The sequence below is a fragment of the Chlorocebus sabaeus genome, chromosome 19 (assembly GCF_047675955.1).
Source record: "Chlorocebus sabaeus isolate Y175 chromosome 19, mChlSab1.0.hap1, whole genome shotgun sequence".
NCBI classification, from domain to species: Eukaryota; Metazoa; Chordata; class Mammalia; order Primates; family Cercopithecidae; genus Chlorocebus; species Chlorocebus sabaeus.
In genome coordinates, this window is record NC_132922.1 from 7,053,143 (window position 1) to 7,080,044 (window position 26,902).

General features: G+C 42.6%; 1 protein-coding gene across 5 annotated transcripts in view; it reads left to right on the forward strand.

Annotated features, from left to right (window-relative positions):
* The window catches only part of EFCAB6 (EF-hand calcium binding domain 6), a 315,225-nt gene that overhangs the window by 75,081 nt on the left and 213,242 nt on the right, over window positions 1–26,902 (forward strand). For all 5 annotated transcript variants that reach the window (XM_007976025.3, XM_038007346.2, XM_073006632.1 and 2 more), the window contains 2 exons: window positions 4,732–4,868; window positions 8,914–9,026. In XM_007976025.3, coding sequence (XP_007974216.3) covers window positions 4,732–4,868; window positions 8,914–9,026 — 250 coding nt within the window. The remainder of the gene's footprint in view (window positions 1–4,731; window positions 4,869–8,913; window positions 9,027–26,902) is intronic.

Below are 26,902 nucleotides of genomic sequence, written 5' to 3' on the forward strand. Positions count from 1 at the left end.
GTGGGTGTGAGCTCGCTGCCAGGTTGCCGCTTCCCGGTGCTCACGCTGGAGATCCATATGGGTTGCTCTGGGGTTTTAAAAAAGCGCATCGCCTCATGTCCTCCATTTTACCAAAGGAGGTGAATCTGGCTTTGGCAGCAGACAAAGTGCTGAGATTTTTATCTGACCATGAGAGCAGGAGCTGTCAGTGGCTGAGGCTCCCTCTTTTAGGCAGAGCAGTGGAGTGGAGGACAGAGGCACCAGAGCTGGTTTTGCTTCTGCCGGTGCCTTTCCCTCTCAACTGCCTGTGCCTTTCCCTCTAGGCTGCACTCAGTATTCCCGGTTTTGGATACTGAGGCCATGTTAGCCAATGTTCTTTGGTTGTAAGCTGTTCTCTAGTCAGGAGGCTGGTATAGAGTTAAGCACGAGGCTCTGCACATAACAGACATCCGTTCAGTTCGTGTTTGTGCGAAGATCATGTTATTGTAATCATGACATTGAATGTCGTCATGACTGCACTCAGGATTGGTCCTGAATGCTTGGGCCAGTCGACTGAGGAGGCAGTTGCAGACATAACACAAGGCTTCCGCAGAGCGTGGCTCTTTTCCAGGCAGGTGAAGAGGAGACAGATTCATTCATTCCGACAGATACTCACTGAGTGTCCACACTGTGCCAGGTGCTGTCCTAGAGCTGGGGACATGAACAACCCTTGCTCTCAGAGGGGGAGACGGACCATAAAGACAAAAGGAGGTGATGCCAGTTGAAGAGGGGTTTGGAGAAAAGATAAGAGGATTGGGGGTGAGGAGTCCTAATTTGCATGGTGATTAGGGAGGGCCTTTCTGGGCCAAGATCTGAATGAAGCCAGGGAGTGAGCCAGTGAGTATCCGGGAAGAATGTTCCAGGCACAAGGAGCAGCAAGCGCCAGCGCCTTGAGGCAGGAGGGGCCAAGCAGTCATGGGGAGCAGCAGAGTCTGGTGCGGCCAGAAAGCAGCAGGCGGGGGACAGGTGGAGGGAGACACAGCCAGAGGGTGGCCAGGAGCCAGTCGAGTGTGGCCTGGTGGGTCACAGCGAGTGGAGTGGGATCCCTGGGGGGCTTTGGCCATGGAGGGTATGCTCAGACTCACATTTAAATATAAACTCCTTGGCTGCTTCGTGGAGTCAAGTGTGGAGGCTGGAGGACCAAGCAGGAGGCTTGCACTAGCCTGGGGTGTGGGGGGAAGCAGGCTGGGGGTGGTAAGACATGATTGAATTCTGGAAATGGTCTGGAGGGAGGGGCTGATGGGCTCTCCTGGTAGACTGGATATGGGATGTGAGCAAAAAGGAACCCAGTAGAATGGATTTGCCATTTATTGGGATAGGAGAGTGCGGGTAGAGCAGCTTGGGTTTGGTAAACCTGGGATGTCTGTTAGAGTCTCAAGGTGGACATCAAATGGGCAGTTGGATATTCTAAGCTGGGCTCTGAGAAGAGTCCAGGGCTCAAGACAGACACGTGGGAGTCATCAGTGGGACATTGAAGCCACAGGAGTGAACCATCAAGAAGTTATTGTGGTCAGAGAAGCAGAGAGGGCTGAGGACTGAGTACTAAAATGCTGCAGGCTTGGAGATGGGAAGAGCAGAAGGAGCTAGCAAGGGAGACTGAGAAGGAGAATCCAAGAAGGCTGGAGGAGAAGGAGAGAGAGCATTGGCTCTAGAAGCTAAGCAGCAAAAGTGCCTCAAGGAAGAAGGGCCAAGCAGCTGTTTGACACAGGCGGCTGCTGGGACAGCAAGATGAGGACTGAGAAGTGGCCCTTGGGTTTGACAAGGTGGAAGTCTTTGATCACACTGACAAGAACAGTGTTTGTGCAGTAGTGTGGACAAAAGTGACTGGAGAGGTTTTAAGAGAGGGGGATACATTGGAGATAATCTTGAGGGGATTTTAGTACAAGGGAATGGGTGACTGGAGGAAGAGGTGAGGCAAGGAGGGAGGTTCTGTTTGTGAAACCGCTCATCTTCATGGGGTGACCTGAGAGGGAGTAGGACAGGCAGGAGCACTTCCTCGCCTGGGGACAGGGTCAGGGTCATGTGCGTCACGTGGCCCTGCCTGGCCATAGGTAGGATCACGGAGGTTCATCCCTTGATCCCTTACAACAGGACAGGAGGCACCTGTCTCATCTGGGGATGGAGCAGGCCAGCTGCAAGTGGGTGCGGGGAATGGGAATGCTGTCCTTTAGTTGTTTCTGTTTTCTCTGTTAAATAAGAGGTAAGGTTGTCAGTAAAGCAGGAGGCGGGAGGAGAAGTTGGAGGTTAGGAGAGTGTAGAAGGTGGGAATGGCTGTGTGGATGGAGTGTGTGTGTGTGTGTGAGTGATGGTGTGTATGACAGTATATGCAAGTGTGAGTATATGTGCAAGAGAACATGTGTGTGTGTAACTGTGTGAATGATGGTGTGTGTGTGATTATATGTACAAGTGTGTGTGCATGTGAGCATATGCACAGGTGTGTGTGAATATATGAGAATGGTGGTGTGTGTGTGAGTATATGTGTGTGTGATGGTGTATGTATGTGTGTGATTATATGTGCATATGTGTGTGAATGTGTGTGTGAGTGATGTGTGTGTGAGTATATGCAGGTGTGTGCATATGAGTACATGCATGTGTGTGTGAATATATGTGTATGTGATTGGTGGTGTGAGTGTGTGAGTATATGCAGGTGTGTGTGAATATATGTGTGTGAGTGATGGTGTGAGTGTGAGTATATGCAGGTGTGTGTGTATATGTGCATGTGTGAGTGAATATATGTGTGTGAGTGATGGTGTGAGTGCATCAGTATATGCATGTGTGTGTGTGTGAGAGAGTATATGCAGGTGTGTGTGATATATGTGTGTGAGTGACGGTGTGAGTGCATCAGTATATGCCTGTGTGTGTATGTGAGAGAGTATATGCAGGTGTATGTGATATATGTGTGTGAGTGATGGTGTGAGTGTGAATATATGCACAGGTGTGTGAATATATGTGTGTGTGAGCGATGGTGTGTACGCATGTGAGTATCTGCATGTATGAGTGTGTGTGAATATATTTGTGTGAGTGATGGTGTGAATATGTGAGTATATGCAGGTGTATGCGTGTGAATGTGCATGTGTGTGTGAATATATGTGCGAATATATGTGTGTGAGTGATGGTGTGAGTGTGTGTGAGTATATGCACAGGTGTGTGTGTGTGTATGAATATATGTGTGTGTGAGTGATGTGTGTGCCTGTATCTGTGTGTGTGTGCGAGAATATGTGTGAGTGATGGTGTGTGAGTATATGCACAGGTGTGTGTGTGTATGAATATATGTGTGTATGAGTGATACTGTGCATGTATCAGTGCATATATGTGTGTGTGAATATATGTGTATGAGTGATGGTGTGTGTGAGTATGTGCACAGGCATGTATGTGTATGAATATATGTGTGTGATGGTGTGTGTGCATGTGAGTATCTGTGTGAATATATGTGTGTGAGTGATGGTGTGTATGTGAGTATATGCACAGGTGTATGTGTGTGTATGAATATGTGTGTGTGTGAGTGATGGTGTGTGTGCATGTATCTGTGGATGTGTGTGTGAGAGTGATGATGTATGGGGTGGATTACCACACAGCACCCGTCCTGGTGGGATTACCACGCAGCACTCGTTCTGGTGGAGTTAATGGTCTCAAGTTAGGAGGGCCAGGGAGGTGCTCGTGGTGTGTTTCTCTCCAGCCATGTCAGGCCATTTGGATGGGTCTGGAAGAGGTGGCGAGTTGGGTTTACCCCTGGTTAGGGTCTCACCAAGAGAGTAGGAGGGGGCAGAGGGGAGGAGGGAGTCAAGCATATATGCCAAGCGGCGAAGGTGTTGATGGGAGGGTTAGGAAGGAAGTGAGGCTGAGAGGCGTGGAGGAGTGTGGAGGGAGGCAGGAGCCCAGGGGAGGGCCCAGTGGGTCAAGGCTGTGAGCTCTGGGCGCCCAAGGGAGTGAGCTGGAAAGATGGGGGGTGGGCGGCTGCAGCGTGGGGCTGGATTGTGTAGAGTCAGCAGTCCTTGGTAATAACAAGATGTGGAGTGTGAGCAGGGAGCAGTCAGTTTCCATATCTAACGTTGGGGAAATGGTACCTCCTTCAGAGGGGTTGAAAGGCTTCCATCACACAGCTCTGTGCTGCTTTCCTTTGAATATAAGTAGTTTAAGGCCAAGAGCACAACTGGATGTTCCCTGCAGATCCACAGGGTCTATCCTAATGCCATGTGCATCTGTGTACCCACTAAATACCATTTGCTGAGTTTGGAGAAGTCTCTACAAAACTTTTCTGTGATATCTTTAAAAAATTTAGAGGGGTTGAAATATACAGTCATATTTTCCAGCTCCTAGTAAAAATAGTTTGCATATGGCTGTGAAAAATAAAAATTGTACAAGTCCAGCCATGCCAGAACTGTAGTTTTTAAGTATCAATTAACAAAAAAGATTTTTTCATACGGCCTTAAAAGGGAATGAATTGTGTATGAGACTTATTGCTTTACATCAGAAAGAGATTTTTTTTTTTAAATTACTAAGACCATTTACAGAGCAAATTGCCTTGAAAACATTCAATAAATACAAAGTGTTCTTTTTTCCGTAGACATGTCATTTTTGCAGTGCCCACCGCTGTGAGTCTTTGAAAACATTTTATTTTATAAAAAGTATTAAAAAAACCTTTCACATTTTTATTACCATTTGGTTTCTAACACTAGATCTTTTGACTTTTCCTGAATCACTTTTTATACATAGGTTTTCAAAAACATTAAGACTGTTCTGAAAGCCTTTAAGCTCATTGATGTTGACAAGACTGGACTGGTTCAACCGCAGGAGCTAAGAAGAGTTCTGGAGACCTTCTGTTTGAAGTTAAGAGACGAGGAATACGAAAAGTAAGCAAATGAGGGCACGGTGAGAGATTGCTCAGTAGAACTTTTAACCAATTTCAAAATGAGACCTGTTGGTTTCATTGGCTCCATCCATCTCTCGTCCCCCCCCCCAACCTCACACACACACCTTATTTCTCAAAGAGACACTCACTGGACATTCTCTCATGTTCCTAAAGCTCCCCATGCATTCTCAAAAATGAGAGCTAATGGTTCTCATTCCTGAAGCACCCTCGGGTCCGTCCTCTGGCCCACAGCTTTGAACACATCCAGGTTATTGGAGTAATCCATCACCAATTGTCTCTTTCCCCACTTGGCACTGTGCCCGCCCCCCATCCCACGTATTTCTAGTTCACTGTTGATTTTTACTCAAAGCCTGGGGTTAGGAGAAGAATGACAAATTTCAGGATTCACGCGTTGTTGCTGTGCTCCCCGTTGGCTCTGCATCCTGATACAATAACGGAGACTTAATTTTCCTTTGAGGACTGTTGTTGCTGAGGTGCAGGGGTGTGGGGCAGGAGGATGATGAACAGCAGAACATTTAGCTGCTTCATGGCGTTTGAATGCCACCACCACCTGCTCCCGACTCCAAGGGCAGCACACACAAGCCTGCACGGGCATTTCTTTGAGCCGTCTATAAACTCCAGATCATTCAGAAGAAGCCAAATGTTTGGCTTCTGTGGCTATTTGAGTTTTGAGTGAAAGCCACTGGAAGATGGGCCCATGTCTAGCTTAATTTCTACAGTACCCAGCCAAGAGGTCCTTTCCCTCTTCGTGCCTTTTCCCAAACACTTTTCTAAATACCCACCAGACCATTAACAAAAGCACCAAGCCTCATTTCACCCGGAGCCCAAGCTTTTCGCATTGCACTGGTGTTCTAAGTTGCTATGAAAATGGGTCCCGGTAGCTCCTTGTATCTCATACAGACAGTGTGGCTGCTGCTAGAAGCAGAGTGGAAGAATTTGCCCCTGAGGCAAGGAAGTCTAGAGGGCATGTGACATGTTACTGGTGCTGCAGGGCCTGAAAAGCAGGCAGACTTTAAAAAATGGCATCTCCTACTCTTTTGAATGTCTTTTTCTTTTTTTTCTCTTTATAACCCACCTCAGAATATAAAAGATATAATAGATGTTTTAATTTTTACATCTTTTCCGGCTGGGAAAGTGTCCAGAATAAGATCCAAACAAAACAAATTAAATAATTTTGTGCACGCAATTATAGAACAGAGGCAGCGCTCTTCTAAAACAGGCAATCAAAAAACAAAACAGTGTTTTATTTGACAATAAACCTTGTGTTTGGCACTGCAGTCTCCAACCTAGTAAATCTATAAAAAATGTTACTGTCTGTTTCCCCATCTCATAAGTATTGAATAATAAAGAACTCCACAAATTTTTATTTGAGATTTTTTTAAGCCTCAGAAACAATGCTATTTTCATGATAAGGCTTGAGAAACTGAACATAATAGAATTGCTTTCCTTTAGACTCAGAAACACAGAAGATCAAAAGTAGACCATTTCTTCAATTGCTTTAATGCTTTTCTTATTGAAGCTCAAGAATATACTCTTTCCTGGAGAAGCTGCTTCAGTATTAACTTTGTCTTTTTTATTTTTGAGCAGGAAACACAATGCATTTTTGAATCCTTTCTTTTATCTAACAGCTTTCTATTTAATTTCAACATTCGGCTCTTGGTGTGGTACAAATGGCCCAGGCTTTGAAGTCAGGCTGCTGGAGGTGAAGTTTGTGCTCTCTCCTCCCTTGTTCTAGGGCCTCAGGGTAGCTCCTGGGCCTTGTCGACTCAGTTGTTCTCTTAAAGAAATGGGGACTGGCCGGGTGCGGTGGCTCACGCTTATAATCCGTGCACTTTGGGATGCTGAGGCAGGTGGATCACGAGGTCAAGAGATTGAGACCATCCTGGCCAACATGGTGAAACCCTGTCTCTACTAAAAGTACAAAAATTAGCCAGGCGTGGTGGTGCACACCTGTAGTCCCAGTTACTCGGGAGGCTGAGGCAGGAGAATCGCTTGAACCTGGGAGGCAGAGGTTGCAGTGAGCTGAGATCACACCACTGCACTCCAGGCTGGCGACAGAGTGAGACCCAATCTAAAAAAAAAAAAAATGAGGACTGAGCAGGCCACCTCTCAGGGCTGGGGTGAAGACTCAACGTAATGTACATGACATGCCTGTGACACGCTTGCACATAGTAGGGCTGATTTCACAGTGACCATCTCATCATCATAAAGACTCCATGAATGCCCTTTACCCTGTGATGACCTGTTCCATTTAGGCAGCAGACTACTGTCCAACCTACATAAAACAAGAGGCCAGAGATACAGTTACCACCAAGCCCTCTATTTAATCAGGATATCCCCAAACCCATTGAGTTTTGTGTTTCCCATCTCCCTCCAGCCTACTCTCCACTGCCCTGGAGGCCAGTGTGTTTGAAATAGGTGAAATCATTTATGAGCAGCCTTGTAAAACCAGCAAACAAATCACTACAGTTCAGCCTGTTGCCTGAGCAGATGAATGAAACCCAGTTACAGGTGGTGACGCTGGAGAGGTTTATGAGCTGATTGGAGTCATACCCTTCTCCCCTCAATTAGGCCTTCTGGTTTCTCAAACTTACTACCTCATTTTCACAAGACGGAGACCATGGATGAAAGATGAAGCTGTTTAGGGAGTTTCACTGCTAACATCTGGCAGCTATCACACCTAGAGATCATTTATCTTATTAAAACAATAGGCAAGAGTCATCAAAGTGGAAAAGAAAGGTATGCATTGAAATAACTACATGACATTACTCTTTGTTAAATTTGGAAAACAGAAAAATAACAAATACTTTAAGTGATAATTACTAAATTTTTAGCAAGCAGTATGAGATCAGATAATTATAGAAATCAACACATATGGAGATAATATAACCAAACACTTAAAACCCATCAATTTTTAGAAATGTAATAACACAGAAATGATCTAGAAAACCATTTATCAGGTGGAAGACTTGAATAATAGAAAATTTATTTTAAAAATTCAAACATCCTATTTATCTTAACTTTAAAAAAAGTTTATCTCGGCTGGGCACAGTGGCTCATGCCTATAATTCTAGCACTTTGGGAAGCTGAGGTGAGCAGATCACTTGAGGCCAGGGGTTTGAGACCAGCCTGGCCAACATGGCAAAACCCCATCTCTACTAAAAATACAAAAATTAGCCATGCGTGGTGGTGCATGGCTGTAATCCCAGCTACTCAGGAGTCTGAGGCACGAGAATCACTTGAACAGGGAGGTGGAGGTTACAGTGAGCTGAGATTGCAGCACCACACTCTAGCCTGGGCAACAGAGCGAGATTCTGTCTAAAACAAAACAAAAACAAACATACATACATATATATATATATCTGTACATCAGTGTATTTCAGGGATAGACAGTGGTTCGTTGTTTTAAAAAGTCTTATTTTATATGTTACATATAAAAATCCCAGAATGCTTCAAGAGAAACTTTGCCCCCTCTACCACCCCCTGTTTTGAAACCATATGCCATCTGTGGGCCTCAGTTTCTCTCTAGAGAAAGGATATACTCAGTCGAGATCATCTCTGCTGGCTCCTCCACCCAGCTCTCCATTCCCCTGCTTATGGAAATTTTGTGCTGGCTGACTCATTTCCCTCCAATTATTAAAGGCAAGTGGGACCTGCTTCTGCTGTTGGAGTGGAGAGGCGGGTGCCGTGCAAACTGCGCCCCAGCTCCCCTCCCGCCAGAGCAAGGAAAAACTCCTTAGCTGCTGTCTAGGTCTGGCCATTTCTCAACAGGTCCAGCAACGTTTGCTGTCTCACTGTAATCTCGATGCATCCATCTGTAGGCTAAAGAAGTGATCTCGAAGTGGATGCATTAAAAAAAAAAAATCTGACAGTAACATTTTCTGGGGTTTACTTTTCAATTCCGTCTGTAGCTAGAAACAGACATTAAAATTAATGCCAGCCCGAGTGTAAAGGATACCTTAGTAATACACTTGCTTCATTTTAGATTCATAATTTCTCATTGCTAAAGAACATTTGTATTTTAGGTTTTTGAAACACTACAACATCCACAACGATACTGCAGTAGATTACAATGTGTTTTTGAAGAATCTCAGCATAAATAATGACTTGAACCTTAGATATTGTGTTGGAAATCAAGGTAAGTATTTTTAAAGTATATAGCTGAAGATTTCAATATCTTTTGGCATGGTAATTCCTCTTCTTTGAATCTTTCCTGAGGAAATACTTTCAAATATAGAAAATACATTATCTACAAAGCTAGCCATGGTATCATTATTTATAAGAATAACGTCAATGCCTAAGAATAGGAAAAGGCTAAATGAGTCACAATATAGCCACGTGATTAAAATCTATAGCCAGGAACAAGGATATCCATGAAGAGTTAATAATAACGCAGAAGATGTGTATGGAATATCTGTAGCGGATTGGAAAATATTCCAAAATACTCAGGTTGTCCTTAAGTGAGATGTCCCCGGGCGTGATTTTGTTCTTTCTGCTGCTTCTGTATTTTCAATTTTTTTTTTCTTTAATGATGGGAAAAATCTTAACAGAAAAGGGCAAATAGCTGAGTAATTTCCAGTTATGTTAGACATGCAAACCCAGGTTATTAGACATAACCTTGAGACAGAACACGTTTCCTCGTGTGAACAGTCTTTATCCCAGCCTCCTCCATACGACACCCAGGGTTGTCGGCCTGTTGGGTAGCTTTGGAGAGAGGCAGGATCCAGTTCTTTAAGGATCAATGTATGGCTCATGCAATTGGATCCTCCCCCTTCCCAGCCTTTGGTCATTTTCCTCGCCTTAAATAAGATTTCCCCTCAGTGCTCTGGTGCTTCAGGAGTGACTGCCTGTGAATGGTTTGCTCAAAATTATTTTACAGAATCTCTCTATAAGAACGTGAACTCAGTAAAACAAGAGTTGAATGGCAGATCATAAACCAACAAAATAAGATGGAAAATAATATTGTAGACCTAAAGAAACAACATTAGAGGTTGTCGCTGTCTGGTTTCAGCTTAATTCAGAGCAGCAGATATTCATGGAGCACCTTCTATGATTCTCAGATCCGTCTCACTAGCAAGCTGAAAAATGACAGATTCCCAGGTTTCAGCCTGGTTCCACTAACCAAGCTTGCTTATAGCAGACTCCAGTGTTCTAGTTTTCAAAGCCTCCCGTGCCAGGCGCCGTGCAAAGCATGTTCCTGCGTCGCCTCTATATCCCCCACAGCCGCGTGAGGCAGGTGCCAATGCGACGAGGAAGAGATTGAAGTAAACAATCTAACCAAGCCCACTACCCGGAAATAACTACTGTCCACAGGGTTCCTGGCATCTCTCCATGGTGCATATATGGAAAGGAGCTAGGCAGAAAGAAATACATTTGTAAAAATGGGTTTATATAGATGCTGTTCTCTGTAAGAATTTACTTTTCCTTGAGTATATCAGAAGAATAGACATTTAAATGACACTCAAGAAAATGATGACTACATCCTGGCTCTATATCTTGGATATAATGTCCACAGGTCACATCTTCCCCCTTCAGTATGTTGTAGACTTTGGTCCATTGCCCTCTGGTACTGAGTTTGTGGAAAAGTCTGAGGCCTGCTTCTTTTTCTCTCTTATGAATGATTTGCTTTCTCTGGCTGATTGCCCTAAGAGTCATTTATCCTGGAACTCCCTGCTTCCCTCCCTCCCTTCCCTCTCCTCTCCTCTCTTCTCCTCTTTCTGATTTCTGACAAGGTCTCACTCACTCTGTTGCCCAGGCTTGAGTGCAGTGGCACAGTCATAGCTCACTGCAGTCTCATCCTCTTGAGCAATTCCAGCACTTTAGGCTCAAGTGATCCTCTGGCCTCAGCCTCCCAAGTAACTGGGGCCATAGGCACACACCATCATGCCTGGCTAACTTTAAAAAAAATTGTAGAGACAGGGTCTCGCTATGTTGCCAGGCTGATCTCAAACTCCTGGGCTCAAGTGATCCTCTTGTCTATACACAGTCCCAAAGAGCTGGGATTACAGGCGTATGCCACTGCGCCCAGCCCGTCCCTGAATGTCAGTGGCATAACTGGTATATATCTCAGTGTTGTACCTTCTGCATCTGTTTTTCAGATCATAGTATATTTTCAATCTGCAAACTCAGTTCTCTCTTTATCCCAAGAATGTTTAGTGACATAGATCTTTGAACACAGCTTTCATTTTCCAGACTGTTAACTTCAGGGAAGCAGATTGTCCTTATGTTGGATGGTCGTTGTCTTTCCTCTCTATGAAATTCTCTCTCTGCACTTCATTCTCTTTGTCTTTTTCCTCTGTATTCACAGTGATCATCTTAGATCTTTTATCTATACCTCTAATTTGATTTTCACCAAGGTCTATCCTATTCTTAGCTGATTCTAATTTATTTACTGGATCTCTAATGTTGTTTCTTTAGGTCTACAATATTATTTTCCATCTTATTTTGTTGGTTTATGATCTGCCATTCAACTCTTGTTTTACTGAGTTCACGTTCTTATAGAGAGATTCTGTAAAATAATTTTGTATCTGAAGTGATGTTTTCTTCCACAGTGGGATCTCTGCCTTGTGTGCATTATGTTCCTCTCCTTCCTTCACTATCCACTCCTGGAGAGTTTGCATACTTCCATGAAATTTGGAAAGACTGAGTGTTTTGTATTCCATTTTACTTCTATTGACTTTTTATTTATTATCAAACTTTTTGGTGCTTGTTCTAGGGTGATATGGTTTGGATATTTGTCTCTTCCAAATCTCATGTTGAAATGTGATCCCCAGGCCAGGCATGGTGGCTCACGCCTGTAATCCCAGCACTTGGGAGGCTGAGGCAGGAGGATCACTTGAGGCCAGGAGTCCAAGGACCAGCTTAGGCAACATTAGCGAGACCCTGTCTCTATTTAAAAAAGGAAAGAAATGTGATCCCCAGTGTTGGAGGTTGGACCCAGTGGGAGGTATTTGTGTCATTGGGGTAGATTCCTCATGAATAGCTTAGTGCCCTCCCCACGGTGATGAGTGAGTTCTTGCTCTGTTAGTTCACACAGGAACTGGTATTTAAAGGAGACAGGCACCTCCCCCTCTGCCTTGCTCCCTCTCTCACCGCGTGATGTGCTTGCTCCCTGTTCACCTTCCACCACCAGTGAAAAACTTCTTGAAAGAAAACTTAGGCAATACCATTCAGGACATAGGCATGGGCAAAGACTTCATGACTAAAACACCAAATGCAATTGCAACAACAGCCAAAATTGACAAATGGAATCTAATTAAACTAAAGAGCTTCTGCACAGCAAAAGAAACTATCATCAGAGTGAATAGGCAGCCTACAGAATGGGAGAACAATTTTGCAATCTATCCATCTGACAAAGGCCTAATATCCAGAATCTACAAGGAACTTAAACAAATTTACAAAAAAAACCAACCCCATCAAAAAGTGGGTGAAGGATATGAACAGACACTTCTCAAAAGAAGACATTTATGCAGCCAACAAACATGAAAAAAGCTCAACATCTCTGGTCATTAGAGAAATGCAAATCAAAACCACATTGAGATACCATCTCATGCCAGTTAGAATGGCAATCATTAAAAAGTCAGGAAACAATAGATGCTGGAGAGGACGTGGAGAAATAGGAACACTTTTCCCTGTTGGTGGGAGTGTAAATTAGTTCAGCTATTGTGGAAGACAGTGTGGCAATTTCTCAAGGATCTAGAACCAGAAATACCATTTGACTCAGCAATCCCATTAATGGGTATATACCCAAAGGATTATAAATCATTATAAAGACACATGCACACATATGTTTATTGCAGCACTATTTGCAATAGCAAAGACTTGGAACTAATCTAAATGCCCATCAATGATAGACTGGATAAAGAAAATGTGGCACATATACACCATGGAGTACTATGCAGCCATAAAAAAGAATGAATTCATGTCTTTTGCAGGGACATGGATGAAGTTGGAAACCATGATTCTCAGCAAACTAACACAGGAACAGAAAACCTAACACCACATGTTCTCATTCATAGTGGGAGTTGAACAATGAGAATACATGGACATAGGGAGGGGAACATCATACACTAGGGCCTGTCATGGGGTGGGGGGCAAGGGGAGGGATAGCATTAGGAGAAATACCTAATGCGTATGGGGCTTAAAACCTAGATGATGGGTTGATGGGTGCACCAAACCACCTGGCACATGTATACCTATGTAACAAACCTGCGTGTTCTGCACATGTATCCCAGAACTTAAAGTATAATTTAAAAAGAAAAAAAAAAACTTCTTGAAGCCGAGCAGATGCTGGTGCCATGCCTGCACAGTCTGCAGAACCATAAGCCAAATGAGCCTCTTTTCTTTATAAATTATCTAGTCTCAGGTATTCCTTGATAGCAATGCAAAGCAGACTAATAAGGTTTATAATATACATCTTTGATTAATCAGAACCTACCTCTAAGTACTATTATAGTGATTCATGTGCAGTTTATGGACCTTACAACAGTGTTTTCCCAATTCTTCTCTCCTATCCTTTGTTATATTGCTGCCCTACATTGTACTTTTACGTACACCATAAACACGTAATACATTGCTACAGCTCCTGTTGTTCCACTGAGATTTCCTATCTGTTCACTCAGTATAAATATGTTTTCTTTTGCATTCTCAAACACTGTTATTTTACAGTTTTAAGAACTTTTAAATGCTTAATTTTTTTTTCTTTTTGGGACAGGGTCTTGCTGTGTTGCCCAGGCTGGAGTGCAGTGTTACAATCATAGCTCATTGCAACCTCAAACCCCAGGGCTCAAGTAATCTTCCCACCTCAGCCTCATGAGCAGCTAGGACCACAGGCATGCCACTATGCCTGGCTAATTTTTAAAATTATTTTTTGTAGAGATGGCATCTCACTATCATGCCCAGGCTGGTCTCAAACTCCTAGCATCAAGTGATCCTCCTGCCTCACTCAGCCTCCCCAAATGCTGGGATTACAGGCATGAGCCACTGCACTTGGCTGCTTTAAACTTTTTATCTGCTAATTCCAACATCTAGCTTATCTCAGGGTTTGGGTTTTAAAACTTTTTTTTCAACATTATACCATAAGAAGTAAGGGGTTGGTCTTTATTGATGACCTTTTTTCTTGAATGTGAATCACAGTTTCCTGAGGTTTTTTTTCTGTCTCATAATTTTGAAATTTATTCTGGATATAGTAAATTTATATAATTTTACATTATAGAAACTATGGATTCTATTATGTTCTGAAGATTTGTTTGTTTTAGCAGCCAGTTTACTTGACTGTATTCAAACTCTAAACTTTGTCCTCCTGGAGGTGGGAAATCTTTGTTTTATTATTTTCCCCCTAGAGGGGCAGCTTGGTGTCTTCTCTGCACATCTATAGTTCAGGAGTTGGCCAGAGATTTGGGCCAAGTTTACTCACAGATATTGGAGACCCCCCTTTATGCCTCTCTTCTTTTTAGGTTTTCCCTCTGTGCCTTCTGGCCACCGTGGGAGGCCTGAACTCTGTTTTCCAATTCCTAAAACTGGTAAGAGCCTGCATTTATATCCAAATTCTAGCCACTTAGCATGATTCCAGCTGGGGCCTGCCCTCAGGCAAAAAGCCAAATCACAAGAAACTCACTGAGTAAGATTTCATTTTTCCAAGTGCCAGCTTCAGTTTATATCTGCTTTCAGTTGCTCCCCAGGGCCTCCAGATAGTGTTCTGTTTATATTTTGCCCAGAGTTTTAAATGTTATCTGCTGGGAGGGTTGTATGAGCTAATCCACCAAAATTGGAAGCAAAACTTTCTGTCTACTCATAGTCAGTTTCTTTTTGCTTCAATTTATGCTGGCTTTTTTTTTCTTGTTGAATTTTTACATTTTTTCGTTTGCTTTATTTCTTTAGATATTATAAGAAGGTAAGTTCTAGAATGCAATTTCGGTTTTGCTGTGGACATCTCTTTTTGTTTTTGCATTTTATCAATAATTGGCAGCAGATTTTTAATAATGCGTTATTTTATGTATTCCCAACACATAAATGAAAGGCATCTTTGATTTGATCCAATGTAAGCTATATATCCAGTCATTCTGTATATTCCTGTTTCCGCAGCATTAGCTTACATTCTCATTGCTGCCTCCTAACTGGTACCACAGTCTAAAGCCTATTGGCCCATCCCGGTTGTCTTCTATCCTCTATTCATTGTAAAATAAAATCTTAGTTCCATCCTGTTTTTCCCATTGAATACTTATCCTATAACTTTTATCATTGAAATTCAAATTCTCCAGTTAGGAGGCAAAACCATTTTGTGGATGTTCCAAATTAAAGATGTGGTAGTTTGGGGTTATGGGGCATATAATATTAAATCTGTACCTTGAGGCTGTCAAGACAGAGGCCTGTTTATTGGTGTGTAGTAGGAAAGGCTGAATTGCTGACACTAGCTGCTCATCTTCCCCGCTGCCATCCTACCAGTTCAAAACCTTTAGCCCTAGTGTGTCAATCTCATGGTGTCAGCATATTCTTTCTGGGTTGGTGTAGTGGTTTGAATGTTAGCCCCCTCCAAAACTCACGTTGAAACTTAATCCCCACTGTAACAGTATTAAGAGGTGGGGTCTTTAAGAGGTGATCGAGTCATGAGGGCTCTGCCCTCGTGAATGGATTAATGGGTTATCATAACAGTGAGTCTGTTATAAAAGTCAGTTTGGGCCAGGCGCAGTGGCTCAGCCCTGTAATCCCAGCACTTTGGGAGGCCAAGGCGGGTAGATCTCCGGGAGTTCAAGACCAGCCTGACCAACATGGAGAAACCCCGTCTCTACTAAAAATACAAAATTAGCCGGGCGTGGTGGCACATGCCTGTAATCCCAGCTATGCAGGAGGCTAAGGCAGGAGAATCACTTGAACCCAGTAGACGGAGGTTGTGGTGAGCCAAGATTGCACCATTGCACTCCAGCTTGGGCAACAAGAGTGAAACTCTGTCTCAAAAAAACAAAAAACAAAAAAAGCCAGGTGCGGTGGCTCATGCCTGTAATCCCAGCACTTTGGGAGGCTGAGACGGGCGGATCACGAGGTCAGGAGATCGAAACCATCCTGGCTAACACGGTGAAACCCCGTCTCTACTAAAAGTACAAAAAAATTAGCTGGGCGTGGTGGTGGGCGCCTGTAGTCCTGGCTACTTGGGAGGCTGAGGCAGGAGAATGGCGTGAACCCAGGAGGCGGGGCTTGCAGTAAACTGAGATCGCGCCACTGCACTCCAGCCTGAGTGACAGAGCAAGACTGTGTCTCAAAAAAGAAAAAAAAAAAAGCCAGTTTGGCTCTCAACGTGCCTCTCTCTTGCCCTGTGATGCTTTCTTCCATGTTACAACACAGCATGAGGACTTCAGAAGCCAGCCAGGTGCGGTCCATTGACCTTGGACTTTCCAACTTCCAGAACTGTAAGAAATAGATTTGTTTTCTTTGTAAATTACTGAGTCTCAGGTATGTAGTTATAGCCACAAAAAGGACTAAGATAGAAAATTGATACAGAGAAGTGGGGTTGTTGCCATACAGATAACTGGAAATGTGGAAGCAACTTTGGAACTAGGTAATTGGCAAAGGCTGGAAGTATTTGGAGGAACAGGCTAGAAAAAGCCTAGATTACCTTGAGCAAAGCATTATGGGTGATTCTGGTGAGGCTTAGAAGAAGTGAAGACAAGAGAAAGTCTAGAGCTTTTAAGAGATTACTTAAGTGGTTGTGACCAGAATGTTGATAGAAATATGGATGGTAGGCGGGGCACGGTGGCTCATGCCTGTAATCCCAGCACTTTGGGAGGCCAAGGCAGGCAGATCATTTGAGGTCAGGAGTTTGACCTTGCCAACATGGTGAAACCCCTTCTCTACTAAAAATACAAAAAGAATTAGCCATGCGTGGTGGCGTGTGCCTGTAATCCCAGCTACTTGGGAAGCTGAGGCAGGAGAATCACTCTAACCCAGGAGGCAGAGGTTGCAGTGAGCCAAGATCGTGTTACTGCATTCCAGCCTGGGAGACAGAGCGAGACTCCCTCTCAAAAAAAAAAAAAAAGGAAAAAAATAAAAAAGAAATATGGACAGTAAAGACCATTCTGACAAGGTCTGAGATGGAAATGAGGGGCAAAGTACTGGAAACTAAAGTAAAGGCCATCCTCGTTATACAGTTGCAAACTTGACTGCATTGTATCTATGCCATAGGGTGCTGTGATAGGCTGAGCTTGAGAGTGCTGAACTAGGATATCTGGTGAAAGAAATTTCTAAGCAGCAAAGTGTTCAAGGTGCTGCTGCATGGTCACTTCTGGCCACTTGCAGTGAGATTTGGAAGCAAAGGGATGACAAAGATAAAACTTAAATCCTGAAGGAAGTGCAGCCTGGCCACATGCAGGATAAAAAGCATGTTGATGAGAACAGAATGAGGATGTGGCTGAGTGACTCACTGTTAAACAGATTAGCATGAATAGAAAGGACCCTCCCATCACAGACCCAAAGCTGTAGGAAGGCAGAATGTTTCTTGACAATTACCCTAAAAAGCCTACTCGATGGGCTTGCTGCCCAGGGCCACCTCTGAACTCTGCCCCCCGCATTCTGGTGCAGGGCTCCTTGGCCCCAGCTGTGGGTTAGGTGCTTCTGAAAAGTACAAGCTGTAAAGCTTGGTGGCAGCACACTGTGGCTCAAGTGGGCCCAGATATGGCTTATGCCATAGCTCTGGAAGGTGCAAGCAGTAAGCCTTGACACTATCTATGAGGCGCCAATCCTGCAGGTGTGCCGAATGTAAGAGCTGTAGCAGCATAGTGGGCTCCACCTTTCGGATAGATCTTAGAGGATGTACCAGAAAGGCTGAGGACACAGGTGGACGGTTGTTGCAGGAGTGAAGTCACTGCTGAGAGCCCCTACTAGGGCAATGCTGAGTGGAGATGGGGAGTCAGAGCTAGAGCAAGCCTCAAGACTCCAGAATTCTGTAGCCACTAGCAGCATGCAATGTCCATGTGGAAAAGCTGTAGACAACAGTGTGCAGCTCCAGCCCATTAGAGTGGAGTCATAGGCTAAGCTTAGCAACGCCACAGAGCAGGGTTGCCCATCGCCTTTGGGGACTGTTCCTGTTCTTTTTCTCCACCATGTTTTGACACAGCACAAGGTCCTTATCAGAAGTCACCACATGTGGCTGTCCAATCTTGAACTGGAACCATGAGCTAAATAAACCTCTTTTCTTGTAAGAGAGATTCTGTAAGAGATATTCCTTGTATCAGATATTCTGTTACCGCAACGCAAAATGGGCTAAGACAGTTGGATTGTGATGGAAATAGTTTTATTTGAACCAGGGATTGGCTACTTTGAATTCCCCCCTTACTAACTTGTTTAGAAAAAGCCAAAAAGCCAATGAATCCAGACAGGCCCCAGGGTATCAATCAAAGAAGAAAATACAGGCATATCTGTGTGTGTGCTGACTGCTCCACCAACTGGCCATTCCCCAGCTCTCTCATTCCCCTCAGGTCTCCCTATTCCCTGCTACTCAACAGTATTAAAAGTATGCCAATTAACAGCCCTACAATTGTCTGTAAGTGTTCGAGTGACAGGAACTCAGTTTAAGTCAAAAGCTGGAAATGACTAAGCTTGGTAAGGAAGGAATGACGAAAGCCAAGATAGGTCAAAAGCTAGGCTTCTTGTGCCAAACAATCAGCCAAGTTGTAGATGCAAATTAAAAGTTCTTGAAGGAAATTTAAAGTGCTACTCCAGTGAACACGTGACTATTAAGAAAGTGAAACAGCCTTATTGCTGATATGGAGAAGGTATGAGTGGTCTGTATTGAAGACCAAAGCAGCCACAACATTCCCTTACACCAATGCCTAATCTGGAGCAAGGCCCTAGCTCTCTTTAATTCTATGAAGGCTGAGAGAGATGAGGAAGCTGTAGAAGAAAAGTTGGAATCTAACAGAGGTTGGTTCATGAGGTTGAAGGAAAGAAGCCATCTCCATAACATAAAAGTCCAAGATGAAGCAGCAAGTGCTGATGGAGAAGCTGCAGCAAGTTATCCAGAAGACTTAGTTGAGATCACTGGTGAAGGTGGTGGCTGTGCTAAACAGCAGATTTTAAACAAAATAGCTTTATATTGGAAGAAGATGCTAGTTAGGACTTTCTTGAGCTAGAGAGTAGTCAATGCCTGGCTTCAAAGCCTCAAAGAACAGGATGACCCTCTTGGGAGGGGCTAATGCAGCTACTGACTTTAGGTTGAAGCCAATGCTCATTTACCATTCTGAAAATTCTAGGGCTGTTAGGAATGATGCTGATTTTACTCTACCTGTGCTCTGTAAATGGAACAACAAAGCCTAGATGGCAGCACATCTGCTTACTGCATGATTTACTGAATATTTTAAGCTCACTGTTGAGACCTACTGCTCAAAAAAGATTCCTTTCAAAGTATTACTGTTCATTAATAATGCACCTTGTCACCCAAGAGATCCGATGGAGATGTACAAGGAGATTAATGTTGTTTACATGCCTGCTAACACAATATCCATTCTGCAGCCCATGGATCAAGGAGTAGTTTCAACTTTCAAGTCCTATTATTTAAGAAATGCATTTTGTAAGTCTACAGCTGCTATAAATAGTGATTCCTCTGATGAATCTAAGAAGAATATTGAAAACCTTTTGGAAGGGGTTCACCATTTTAGATACCATTAGAACATTTCTGATTCATAGGATGAGGTCAAAATATCAACATGAATAGGAATTTGGACGAGGTTTATTCCAACTCTAATGGATGACTTTAAGGGGTTCAGGACTTCAGTGGAGGAAGTCACTGCATATGTAGTGGAAATAGCAAGAGAACTAGAATTAAAAGTGAAGCCTGAAGATGTGACTATATTGATGTAATCTTTTGATCAAACTTTAAGGGACGAGTTGTTTCTTATGGATGAGCAAAATAAGTGGTTTCTTGAGATGAAATCAACTCCTGGTAAAGATGCTGTGAACATTGTTAAAATGACAACAAAAGGTTTAGAATATTAGATGATCTTAGTTGATAAAGCAGCAGCAGAGTTTGAGAGGATTGACTCCAATTTTGAAAGAAATTCTATTGTGACTAAAATGCTATCAAACAGCATCACTTGCTACAGAGAAACCTTTCATGAAAGAAAGAGTCTATTGATGCGGCAAACTTTACTGTTCTCTTATTTTTTAAAATGTCCAGTGGCTCATGCCTATAATCCCAGTACTTTGGAAGGGTGAGGTGGGAGGATTGCTTGAGGTCAGGAGTTTGAGACCAGCCTGGGCAACATAGCAAGACCCTGTATCCACAAAAAATAACAACAACAAAAAAATTAGTTGGGCATGGTGGTTCATGCCTGCAGTCCCAGCTACTCAGGAGGCAGAGGCAGGAAGATCACTTGAGCCCAAGGGTTCGAGGCTGCAGTGAGCTGTGATGGCACCACTGCACTCCAGCCTGGGTGACAGAGCAAGAGCCTGTCTCTAAAAACAAACAAACAAAAAATCTCAAAAAACTGCCACAGCCACCCCATCTTCAACAACCATCACCCTGATCAGTCAGCAGCCACTAATATCAAGACAAGACCCTCTGCCAAGAAAAAGATTATGACTCACTGAAGGCTCAGATGATGATCAGCATTTTTTCACCATATTTTAAAATTAAGGCATGTACATTGTTTTTTTCAGACATAAGATATTACACTTAATAGACAGTACAGTATCATGTAAACATAACTTTTATTTGCATTGGGAAGCCAGAACATTCACACTACTTTTTTGTTTTATTCACTTGACCATGGTGCTCTAGAACAGAACTCACAGTATCTCCAAAGGTTGCCTGTAGTGCTGTCCAGAGCAGTGCAATGGTCATTTCTAGGTTTTGATTTATCTTCTAATTCCTTCTTAAGTCATGAAGAAGTTGATCCTTCTATCTCACTGACCCAGCTTCCTTGATCATATTTGTTCAGTTGCTTCTCTCGCTCTTACGTTTGTCTTTCCAGTCATTTTGGTTATTTGAATCATATTTTCTAGTAGATTCCTCAGTAAATCACCATGGAAATGATATTCTTTGATTTCTTACATAATCGTGTTTGTCTGTGGCCTTAATACTTGAAAAATCCAGGCCAAGTGCAGTGGATCATACCTGTAATCCCAGCATTGTGGGAGGCCAAAGTGGCCAGATGGCTTGAGCCCAGGAGTTTGAAACCTGCCTGGGCAACATGGCGAAACCCCGTCTCTACTGAAAATACAAAAATTAGCCAGGCGTGGTGGTGCATGCCTGTAACTCAGGAGGCTGAGGCAGGAGAATCTCTTGAACCCAGGAGGTGGAGGTTGCCGTGAGCCCAGATCATGCCACTTCACTCCAGCCTGGGAGACAGAACAAGACTCTGTCTCAAAAAACAAACAAACAAACAAACTTATTTTTCTGGATGTAAGATCCTTACCTCAAATTGTCTTTCCTTAAGTATCTTAGAAATCCTTATCCATTATCTGATGATACAAACTTTTGTGGAGGAAGAGTTTGATGACAATCAGGTTTTGTTTTCCTTATTCATAATTTGATCTTTTTGTCTGGATGCCCTGATAATTTTAAAAAATGTAAAATCCAATACATTTTGCTAGACTATGTCATGATATTAGGCACTTATGGTTGATTGATTCCCTGAGTACATTGTGTACTATTTAGGTTTTCATCTGAGTCTCTTTTTTAAAAAAAAAATTCAACTTTTAGATACAGGGGTACGTGTACAGGCTTGTTACACAGGTATATGGCACCCAAGTAGTGAGCATAGCACCCAATAGGTAGTTTTTCAATCCACATCCTCTCCGTTTCTCCTCCTCCAGTAGACCCTGCTGTCTGTTATTCCCATGCTTATATCCATGTGTATTCAATGTTTAGCTCCCACTTATAAGTGAGAACACGCAGTGTTTAGTTTTCTGTTCATGTGTTAGTTTGCTTAGAATTGTGGCCTTCAACTCCATGCATGTTGCTGCAAAGGACATGGTTTTATTCTTTTTTATGGCTGTGTAGTATTTTGTGGTATATCCATATCACATTTTCTTTATCCAATCCACCACTGATGGGCGCCTATGTTGATTCCATGTCTTTGCTCTGGTGAATGAACAATGAACATATGAGTGCATGTGTCTTGTTGGCATAATAATCTATCTTCCTCTAGATATATATGCCCAGTAATTGGATTGCTGGGTTGAATAGTAGCTCTGTTTTAAATTCTTTGAGAAATCTCCAAACTGCTTTCCACAGTAGCTGAACTGATTTACATTCCCACCAACAATGCCTAAGTGTTCCCTTTTCTCTGCAGCCTTGCCAGCATCTGTTGTTTTTTGACTTTTTTTTTTTTTGAGACAGAGTCTCGTCAGGCTGGAGTGCAGTGGCGCGATCCCGGCTCACTGCAACCTCTGCCTCCCGGGTTCAAGTGATTCTCCTGCCTTATCCTCCCAAGTAGCTGGGGCTACAGGTGCACGCCACCACGCCTAGCTAATTTTAGTTTGTTTTTTTTTTTTAAGTAGAGATGGGGTTTCACCATGTTGACCAGGATGGTCTCAATCTCTTGACCTCATGATCTGCCCCCCTCGGCCTCCCAAAGTGCTGGGATTACAGGCATGAGCCACCACGCCCCACCTTTTTGACTTTTTAATAATAGCCAATCTGATTGGTGTGAGATGATATCTCATTGTGGCTTCAATTTGCATTTCTCTGATGATTAGTGATTATAAGCATTTTTTCATATGTTTGTTTGCCATGTGCATGTCTTCTTCTTTTGAGAAGTGTCTGTTCATGTCCTCTGCCCATTTTTCAATGGGGCTATTTGTTTTCTGCTTGTTGATATTGTGTTTAAATTCCTTATAGATTTTAGATATTAGGACTTTGTCAGATGCATACTTTTCAAATATTTTCTCCCATTCTGTAGGTTGTCTATTTATTGATAAGTTTCTTTTGCTGTGCAGAAAAGTTCTTTAGTTTAAGAAGGTCCCGCTTATCAATTTTTATTTTTGTTGCAATTGCTTTTGGGGACTTAGCCAAAAATTGTTTGCCAGGGTTGATGTTGAGAAGGGTATTTCCCAGTTTTTCTTCTAGATTTTTATAGTTTGAGGTCTTCCATTTAATTCTTTCATCCATCTTGAGTTAATTTTTATCTATGGTGAAAGGTAAGGGTCCAGATTCATTCTTCTGCATCTGGATAGCCTGTTATCCCAGTACTATTTATTTAATAGGGAGAACTTTCTCCATTGCTTATTTTTGTCTGCCTTGTCAAAGATCAGATGTTTTAAGTGGGTGACTTTATTTCTGAATTTCCTATTCTGTTCCATTTGCCTATGTGCCTATTTTTGTACCAGTATAATGCTGTTTTGGTTTCTATAGTCTTATAGTGTAGTTTGAAGTTGGGTAGAGTGATGCCTTCAGCTTTGTTCTTTTTGCTTAGGATTGCTTTGGCTATTTGAGCTTTGGGTTTTGTTTTGTTTTGTTTTGTTTGTTGTCCCATATGAATTTTAGGATAGCTTTTTCTAATTCTTGAAGAGTGACGTTGGTAGCTAGATTGGAATTGCATGGAATCTGTTAATTGCTTTGGGCAGTATGGCCATTTTAATGATACTGATTCTTTCTTTTTTTTTTTTTTTTAATTTATTTATTATTATTAAACTTCAAGTTGTAGGGTACATGTGCACAACGTGCAGGTTTGCTACATATGTATACTTGTGCCATGTTGGTGTGCTGCACCCATCAACTCGTCATTTACATCAGGTATAACTCCCAATGCAATCCCTCCCCCCTCCCCCCTCCCCATGATAGGCCCCGGTGTGTGATGTTCCCCTTCCCGAGTCCAAGTGATCCACAAGAACAGAAAACCAAACACCGCATGTTCTCACTCGTAGGTGGGATACTGATTCTTTCAATCCATAAGCATAGAATATTTTTCCACTTATTTGTGTCATCCCTAATGTCTTTCAGCAGTGTTTTGTACTTCTCCTTGTAGAGATCTTTCACCTCTTTGGTTAGCTGTATTCTCAGGTATTTTATTTTCTTTGTGGCTATTGTACATGGGATTGTATTCTTGATTTGACTCTCAGTCTGGACATTATTGATGTATAGAAATGCGACTGATTTTTGTACATTGATTTTGTGTGCTGAAACCTTGCTAAAATGATTGATCAGTTCCAGTAGACTTTTGGCAGAGTCTTTAGGGTTTTCTAGATATAGAATCATATTGTCAGCAAAGAGAGATAGTTTGACTTCTTTTTATCCTATGTGGGTGCCTTTTCTTTCTTTCTCTTGCCTGATTCCTCTGGCTAGGACTTCCTCTTCAATTTCCTGAATTGTGATTTTTAGCATTTTTTCCATTCCATTGTTTGGTTTTCTTCTCAGTGATTCATATCATGTGTATTGGATCTTTTGGATCCCCCATCCAAAAGATAGGATCTTTTTTCCCCCCTCTCTTCTCTTCTATACCATAACTTCCTCACAAGTCCTTCTTCCTCCCTTTTTTCTTACTTTCTTCCTCCCTCCTTTCCTCTCTCTTTTCCTCCCCCTCTCCCTTCTTTGTTTACTTCCATGATATAACTTTTATTTCACCTTCTATTACTATTGTGTTTATTTGCTCTTGTGTTTCTTTTAGTTTAGTCTTCATTTCTTACTTTATTTTATTTTTAGAGACAAGGTCTTGCTCTGTCACCCAGGCTGGAGTACAATGGTATGATCATAGCTCACTGCAGCTTTGAACACCTGGGCTCAAGCAGTTCTCCTGCCTCAGCCTCCCTAGTAGCTTGGACCACAGGTACATGCTACTGTGCCTGGCTAATTTTTTTTTAAATCTTCTGTAGAGACAGATTCTGCTTTGTTGCCCATGCTGGTCTTGAACTCCTGGCTTCCTGCCTCGGTCTCTCAAAGTGCTGGGATTACATGTGTAAGCCACTGTGCCTAGCTTAGTCTCCTTTCCTTTCCTTTTTCCTTTCCTTTCCTTCATCCCAGCCTAATCTTCATTTCTGAAATGATTTTTTTCAGCTTTATTGAGATATAATTGACGAGTTAAAATTGTATATATTTAAGATATACAATGTGATGATTTGATGTTCATATACATTGTGAAATGTTTATTATAATAAATTAGTTAACACCTCCATCACCTCACATGGATACCATTTTTGTGTGTGGTGAGAACACTTAACATCTATTCTATTCTCTTAGCAAATTTCATGGTGACTATTAGTTAATAATACAACGTTTTATACCTGACATAATGTTTTTTGTAATATGCTCCTGATTTCTGTCATCTAAGTTCTGAGTTTTCTGACTCTGATTGATACTGCTCTTCCATGACTCCTATCATTGAAACAGTATTATGAATCAATATGTAGCTAATACATACTGAATGTCTACCAAGTGCCAGGCATGTACCTCTATCAGCTCATCTAATCCAGGTAGCAATTCCGTGACAAAGGTACTGTTTTCTATCTCTTGTTGCAAATAAGGAAACAAAAGCACACCATTGCATAGCTAGTAAGTGGCAGAGCCAGTCAGCAAATTTTTGGGGGGGAAATATGTTACATAAGAACAAATTACCAAGAGCTGGCTAGAGGTTTGATGCTGTTTTCACCTCTATAAGAGAGTTGCTAGTTCATATATTTGCAGCAACCTTTTATCTCTGGCTTTTCTAAATATGGAACAATGTACTCTATTAATTTTGCGAACTTCTGTTTTGGTTCCATTTGTGTTCTCAATAAGCCACCACTATCTTGCTTATGAAAAGCACCATCTATTTGGTCATGTGAAGAAAGATGCTGGGGAGCAGATTCCCTTTCGCCTGCGGTGAGCGTAAACCACACTGTAAGCTTTGGATTTCTTCTCTACCCAGTTTCACATCAGGTAGCATCATCCTTCAGAGGAAATTTTGAGAAAATCAGAAGGTTGCAGGCATTATCAAGCTGCCTTGGAGAATGAAAGCTGGTAGAATTGTGGTGAGAGAGGTGTCACTGAATACACCGTACTGAGTGCTGTCACTCAGTGCTGTCAGCCCATGAGAGCAGCCACAGGGCATGTGCACAGACCCGCGGGCCAGGAGCTCCCCAGGGCAGGCCTCATACCCTAACCCCTTCTCCACCCTTCTGATCCAGACATGTTGTTTAAACAGAGCCCCAGTGGGCTTCCCGAGATGTGCCATGAGAGCACCAGTGTTACAGGTGGACTAAAAACAGGATGTGTCCAAGAGGGGCTGGAGGCCTCTGTGTGCTGGACCACTTCAGGTCCCGCTTCTGTGACATGGCTTCCTCATCTTTCAGCGAGGGCCCTCGCAGCTTGAATGTCCTGAGACCCCAGGTTTCAAATGCCCAAGCCCACTGTGGCTGTAGAATTCCAGACCAAGACCAAATTTGTTGTTATTAAATTATTATTATTATTGCTATTATTTGAGATGGAGCCTCTCTCTGTCACCAGGCTAGAGTGCAGTGGCATGATCTCAGCTCACTGCAACCTCCGCCTTCCAGGTTCAAGCAGTCCTCCTGACTCAGCCTCCCGAGTAGCTGGGACTATAGGAGTGTGCTGCTATGCCCAGCTCATTTTTGTATTTTCAGTAGAAATGGGGTTTCACCATGTTGGCCAGGTTGGTCTCAAACTCCTGACCTCAGGTGATCTGCCGGGCTTGGCCTCCCAAAGTGCTGAGATTACAGGCATAAGCCACTATGCCTGGCCATGACCAAGTTCTAAAGACCAGCTTTGTCTTTCATTGTATAGAGGGATCTTTTTTTTCTCCCCTTTCTCTTTTTTGGAGCTAGGAAATGGAATTCCAGATGACTGGCAGTTTGTTAACTGCAGCTGAATTAAGTGTGCTTAATTTGGCTGAAGCGTATTTGCAGACATTTTAGGAAATAAATCTGGGAAACCGTTTGTGATTCTTTGCAGTCAACTTTGAGAAAGAAAATGGCTATATTTTAGATTTATTTCATTCTCTTTTGTTATAAAAATAATACATGCTTGTTGCTTGTTTCAAAAAAGCCAGAAAACAAAAACACTAAACAACAATCCCATATAATTCTACTACC